Source organism: Sinocyclocheilus rhinocerous, unplaced genomic scaffold, assembly GCF_001515625.1.
Source record: "Sinocyclocheilus rhinocerous isolate Xijiao unplaced genomic scaffold, SAMN03320098_v1.1 scaffold2310, whole genome shotgun sequence".
NCBI lineage: Eukaryota > Metazoa > Chordata > Actinopteri > Cypriniformes > Cyprinidae > Sinocyclocheilus > Sinocyclocheilus rhinocerous.
Genome location: NW_015646349.1, coordinates 131,167 through 138,208, shown reverse-complemented (window position 1 = coordinate 138,208; position 7,042 = coordinate 131,167). Strand labels below are relative to the sequence as shown.

Genomic DNA, 7,042 nt, shown 5'->3' with positions numbered 1-7,042 from the left:
CACTTGTATTTTTCTTTGACAGCATTAGATTTATTATTAGTTTGCTTTCACTTTAAGAACGAAGCACGGATTTAATATAGGCCTACTGATACACATGCCTTTTCTTTCTCAACTGTTTACGTTAAGACATATGCCTAACCGACTGTGTTTACTAGGATATTCGCCAAAATGCACATTTTTATGTAATTTTGTCTGTATGTATTCATCCATGCACAAAAAAGCGGAAGATCGCTCAATTTTGTATTCGCGCAGTGTAGACGCGGCTGTCTGTGTGCGAGCGAAATAAAGGTGCCTATTTATGCAGATATCGATATTTTACGTGTGGCATCGATGCATCGTATCATCAGACAATTTTTTTTTCCCAATGCATCGTATTGCAATGAATCGCATTGTTGCATCGAATCGAAATCGGATCGCACTGCATCGTAATGGGGTGAATCACATCACGTAGCTGCTTCATATATATCTTTAATGTGTCGTATCGTTGGCTATGCATCGAGCTGTGTATCACATTGGCCTCAGTTATGGAGATTGAAAACCCCCATTTATATATATATATATGTATGTGTATGTATGTATGTATGCATGTATGTGTTTGTGTGTGTCTCTTTTAACACCAGTCTTCATTTTTTTCCATTTAACCCACAGTACAGAAATACCACACAGTGAATGGACACAACTGTGAAGTCAGGAAAGCTCTCTCCAGAGAGGAAATGAACAGGGTGTCAATGAATCAACGAGGTAAGAATTACACACTGGAAAAGGAATGCAATAACACAGGCCTCAGGGAAAATAAAATGTGCCACAGCATCATTTTTTATTTAGCTGTCTTGATTTGTTGCATAGCTCTTTGATGTTTTGTTCGAAAGACCTGAACTAAAATAACTTTTTTCATTAAACTCCTCTTATAGGCGGGCGAGGAGGAGGAGGAGGAGGAGGAGGTGGTGGTGGTGGTGGTGGTGGTGGTGGAAACTTTGGCAGAGGTGGAGGATATGGAGGTACAATTTTGCATATGTTCTCATTTCTGTTTTATAGTTTGTAGTGGTCTATCACAGAGATTCTCAAAGTCCGTACCTCACTAAACATAAAATTTACAAATTATGCAGACATCCTCAATTGTGCATAATTGTATCAATCCCAAAGTGGTTAGATTAATCCTACTTGATTTCACTTTGTACTATGCAGATTTCATCATGGAATAATTGGAAATTATTATTTAGGATGCAAGGAAAAATTCAATAACACACGGACCCACCTTTTTGAGAACTACTGGTCCACAGTGTTCCTTTTGAGTTATTAACTTTGAAATGTTATTCCTTTTGTAGGTGGATATGGAGGAGGAAGAGGTGGTTACAGTGGAGGCGATGGATATAATGGCTACGGAGGGAATGGTATGTAGGAAAATTTTAAGAATGTGATTCAAATTACACTTGACCGTTCAACAGTGTTTCCATGATAATGTTTATCTCTCATCTCTTTATCAGGCGGCTATGGTGGAGGTGGATCTAGTTATGGGGGCAACCGTGGTTATGGAGGAGGCAGCGGAGGTGGTGGTGGCGGCGGCGGCTATGGAAACCAGGGTGGAGGCTACGGTGGCAGCAGCGGTGGCTATGATAACTACAACAATGGTGGTGGTGGAGGCAACTTCGGAGGAGGTCAGTTACCTTATTTTTGTTCTACTAGGTTTGCTTTTTTTTTTGTGTGTGTGTGTGTGTGTGTTCAGTTATAGGATGTGCGAGTAAAGTTCTTCTGCCGTGCTGCCTCTGTAGCAAATAAGATTTTAAAGAATCGCTGTATTTTTGCAGGCAACTTTGGAGGTGGCGGAGGCTACAACGACTTTGGCAGCTACAACAATCAGTCTTCCTCCAACTACGGCCCAATGAAGGGAGGAAACTACGGAGGTGGTGGAAGGAGCGGTGGTGGCCCATATGGCGGTGAGTGAACATTGCAGAGTTATTGAATAAGTACATTTGAATTCAGACCATTTCCATTCCACGCTGAAATGTTTTGAGATGTCAGATGTCTCAATCACGGTTCTTTTATAGGTGGTTATGGAGGAGGCTCTGGTGGTGGTTATGGAGGAGGCTCTGGTGGGCGAAGGTTTTAGATTCCAGGGTAAGAATTGCCCCACGTATGGAAGAGGCCTCTGAATTTAGCCATGAGTTTGTTTTTAGCTCATCCATGTCCAAACATCTCATAGGATGCGTAACCAATGCAAATGTTAGCCCGTAATCACTCTTCAATTGGTCGGTAAACGAGTAAAACTATTGAGTTTTCAGTGCAGGGGATCCAGCAGCAAACCTTCAAATCTAATAAAGCTAAGATCCAGTATCACAAGACGAATGTTGATTTTGAGTTGCTCTCCAAACCTTCTGGCTGCAGCACATGCAAACTCATCCCCATTGTCCTAACCATGCAGTCTTAGCTGACCTGAAGGTTTGCTTCTGTGCTACTACTTCTCATTCCCCTCCAGTTCAGCTCTTGATAAAGACAAAGCAAGGTTGCAAAGTGTAACTGAATTTATGTTCCGTATTGTCCAACAGGCCACAGTACTTAGAGGAGAGCCAGAGAGAGATGACAGGGAAAGGAGAGAAGCAAGCAGGTTTACACCTAGATCTGCCCAGCCAAGCAGTGTGGTGGCGATATTAACGTCTGCCATACGAAGAGAACGTGTTCAATAGGGGAGGAAAATCATGTGGGAATGGGGGTGGGGGGTTTGAAGGTGTTTTAAAAAAAAAAAGGAACGTTTCAAAAGTACTCTTGTCCTGGAAGACATTTACTAGTTTGTAGTTTTCCCTTTTTTGTCTGTGAAGTGCAAAGCATTCCAATGAGATTTTATGCAGGGTTTAATTGTTGTGTTGGCTTTTCTCTTGAACCAGTAGGGTGTCTGTCTTTTTTCTTTTACATTTCTTTTCCTTTTTTTAATGTGAACAGTCACCAATCAAGATTAAATAAACCGCTCCAGTTTTTTTATTTCATTGTATTCGTCAGTGTTTTGATTTGGTAAATTGTGAATAATCGCCCAGATGCATGAATGATTGATTGTGCTGTTGGGTATTTGTCGATGTAGATTTAAAGCTTTACCCTAAAGTCACTTTGACCTTTGGTTAAAGCATTCATTAGCCTGGGTTACTGGATAATTAAAGTAACGCTGGTTTGTTTCAACTTTCACGTGAAATACCTGTAAAGAAATCCGAGATCTACGAATTGAACTTCAGCAAAACTTTAATTAGCTTGTTCATTTATACTTATAATTGGGCCTAGCCACACGTCCTGGTTCATGTCTTGGACAAACGATGTTTCTTTGTTTGAGTTCCGCTGGGGAATGAAATCCATGAGAGGATTTTTAGCAACTCTGAATTGCCGCCTGAAGGCAATCTTGCACGTAAGCGGTCAGACTATCTGATGAAGTGCCAGCAAAGATTCTAGCCATCGGGAGGAGCCAGCTTAAAGGCTAGCCAAAGAGAAGAGACTTTTCAGAAGCAGTCCATCGAAGAGAGGCTAGCCATTGGGATGAGCCAGCTGAGAGGCTAGCTTATTGGAATCGCCAGCAGTCTTATTGAGAACAGATGATTGCTGTTGTAAGACTAGCGAGAAACAGCTACCAAAGTAAGGTATTTAACATACCAGACTGGTAGGTAAGAGGAGAATTTTAGTTTTTTTTTTTTTTCATGTGAATTATTTGTGCTCATCACAATTAGGTAACAGTGTAAAGATTTTGTTGCTTGGTTGTTTTCGTGGTTGTGGTGAAAACAAGAGTGCCGAACTATCACAGTGAGCAAGTTTTCAACTGTGTTTTAAGTAAGGTTCGGTATCTGATTTTATGTTGTAAAAGTAGTCTTTTGTTTCAGTGGTGCATGAGACACTTATGACTATACACTTTCTGTGCTTGGCTACATGTCTTTGTTTCTCTCCTTATTTTGGTTTGAAATCAATTCATTCTTTTTCCAGGGATATAAACTTGTGGATTTTATACCTGCGACACGGTTACCGCCAGTTCAAATGGCCGGTGATCTCGAAGGTGAGTGCATGTCGTTAGATTTATTTATATTCTAAAATACTGTATCCTTTTTCAAGTTATTTTCTTTACGTCTAGGGTAGCTAAGGACAGACGCCTACCCCAAAATGGCAACTGCACAAACATATTAACATTGCATTCTTTTGCTGTTTTATCCACTTTGGCAGATGGCCTGAATATTTGAATTGGTAAGCTGTTTTAAATGAACCGGAAGTGTGTATTTTAAATGAAGTTGGCTTTGATTCTGTACGGTCATACAATTTTGTATGGTTAACCTTGTTTAAACCCTTTGCACAAAATGTTTCTTTTTGTTTCCACCACAGGTTGTGAGAGCGCAGAGTCAAACACCAAACAATAGCTGCTGGACAGCATTAGAAATGTTTTATTTTTTCAAAAAATTAATATATATATATATATATTTTTTTTTTTACAGTGTTTTAATAAAAATTTAAAACATTTAAGTATGGGATCAAATGCTTTATTTACCAAAGCAGTGATTTTACACCTATTTATATTTCGTGATTTCTTCAGCTGGGATTAAAATCATATATAACGCTTTAGAAAAATGAATCAATAGGTTCAACCTAACAAGTGATAAAGGGTCTGTTGCATCATGTCAACCTATCAGTTGAGTTGTCTTAGAAATGTGAGCAATAACATATATTTTGAATATAGTTGCATGAACATTTGGATGCAACGCTCAATATCACTAATCACTGGCATAACTTATGCTGAAGCATTTGATAGCTACCATATGAGCAAGGTTTTTTTCATGGCCAATCTTGGCCAAATATTTTAGTTGTACATATAGACATGAATATTAAGTAATTAATTTTACTTGCCATGGTACAAAAGAATGTACATGTATCAGTAGCACTAATTTACAGTCCTGTTCTGCATGAATTAATTGCCATAACTGGGTAATAACTAGTTACAAAACCTGAACATGCCCCTCAACCTAACTTTAGCCCATGTAGTTACCTTATATTACTCATTACTTTGTAGGATAAGTGCTCTGTAATTGCATGGACACAGTAAAATAAAGTGCAACCCATTTATCAATTGTAGATTTAGCTGTGTATGAGCTGCATACAAATATGCAGTGTTCTAGATTAAACGGGTTACATGTGTTACTCTCCTAACAAGTATAAAGAGATCAAATGCTTATTTTTGCGGAGTGACTTCCTGAAATGTTAAAATTATGGATTAGCATTCTTTTATTAAATGGGGATCATGATGATAACAGGATGGTAAAGGCCTTGAAAAAAGACAATGCATTTTTTTTAAATGTATTTGTTTTAATCAAAATGTTCATATTTGTTTATACGTGACTTTAAAAGGGTTTCTGTGGGTGTTAAAAAAGGTCTTTAAAAGTATTAATTCACCCTTCCACAAATTAAGGCCTTAAAAAAGGTCTTAAGTCAGATCAGGTCATGGCATTAAATTTCGCATGAGTTGCAAAAAATGAATATATTAGTATATTTGTTTTCCAATACAAATATCTCTGTTTTGTTAAATCAAGATACAAATATTTGAGATGGAAAATTATGTTTTCCCTTTCCCATTGGCAGATTTTTGTTTTTGTTCTTGATCATTTACATTTAGCAGACGCTTTTATCCAAAGCGACTTATGAGGACAATGGAAGCGATCAAAATCAACAAAAGAGCAATATGCAAGTGCTATAACAAGTCTCGGTTAGCTTAACGCAGTACACATAGCAAGGTTTTTTTTATTATATAATAAAAAGAAAATAATAGAGCAAGCTAGTGTTAGAGGCCTTTTTTTGCTTTTGTTAATTGTGTAATAAAAAGAAAACAAATAGAATACAAAAAGATTTGAGAAGCTAGTGTTAGTTGTTTTTTAAGAAAACAAGCAGTTAAATGAATAGAGTCTAAAAGGGACATGTTTGTTTTTTTCAAGAATAGAATTAGAATAGAGAGTGCTAGAGTTAGAGGGTCAAATAAAGATGTAAGAGATGTTTTAGCCGATTCTTGAAGATGGCTAAGGACTCAGCTGCTTGGACTGAGTTGGGCAGGTCATTCCACCAGGAGGGAGCATTTAATTTAAGAGCCAGTGAAAGTGATTTTGTGCCTCTTTGGGATGGCACAATAAAGTATGGAAGCCCATTTCCGCCACGTAAGAAAAAAATTCATGCCTTAAAAAGTCGAAATGATGACTTTACACGTTGAAATTGACTTAACTTTATAAACGTTGGTCACAGGATAGTGGTCTATAATGATAAATGGGACATTCTGAAACGAGTATATATATATATATATATATATATACTGAACAAACGCTCCCTCAAAACTTGTGACATCTGTGGCATTGTGCTGTGTGATAAAACTGCACATTTTAGAGTGGCTTTTTATTGTGGCCAGCCTAAGGCACACCTTTGCAATAATCATGCTGTCTAATCAGCACCTGTGAGGTGGATGGATTATCTCGGCAAAGGAGAAGTGCTCACTAACACAGATTTAGACAGATTTGTGAACAATATTTGAGAGAAATAGGCCTTTTGTGTACATAGAAAAAGTCTTAGATCTTTGAGTTCAGCTCATGAAAAATGGGGGCAAAAACAAAAGTGTTGCATTTATAATTTTGTTCAGTGTATGTCACTTTGATCAATAGTGTGTAAAGTGAATTAATATAAATGTAGATTTTTACTAGTGCTGTCAAATGATTATTCGCGATTAATCATCCAAAATAAAAGTTTTTGTTTACATTATATATGTATGTGTACTGTGTGTATTTATTACGTATATATAAATACAAACACATGCATGAATATATTTAAGAAAAAAATTACCGTATTGGCCCGAATATAAGACGACCCTGATTATAAGACGACCCCCCCTTTTTCAGATGTACCTTTTGGAAAAAGGCTTTTTAAAAACCAAATCTTGTTTTTTCTGAGTAAAACACATTTTGTCTTCAATTATTTTCATATTGCATGTTTTTCCTATTTTAATTTTTGTTTTGAAAGTATGGTAAAAACTGGTAAAATGTACCAACAATCACAT

At 37.2% G+C, this 7,042-nt stretch overlaps 1 protein-coding gene across 1 annotated transcript in view; it reads left to right on the top strand.

Moving 5' to 3' along the window:
* Nucleotides 1–2,973, top strand: part of LOC107707363 (heterogeneous nuclear ribonucleoprotein A1-like) — an 8,312-nt gene extending 5,339 nt beyond the window's left edge. The window contains exons 6-11 of the mRNA XM_016511351.1: nt 912–998; nt 1,326–1,391; nt 1,485–1,655; nt 1,806–1,934; nt 2,046–2,115; nt 2,544–2,973. Coding sequence (XP_016366837.1) covers nt 912–998; nt 1,326–1,391; nt 1,485–1,655; nt 1,806–1,934; nt 2,046–2,107 — 515 coding nt within the window. The 3' untranslated portion in view covers nt 2,108–2,115; nt 2,544–2,973. The remainder of the gene's footprint in view (nt 1–911; nt 999–1,325; nt 1,392–1,484; nt 1,656–1,805; nt 1,935–2,045; nt 2,116–2,543) is intronic.
* Nucleotides 2,974–7,042: the final 4,069 nt, after the last annotated feature.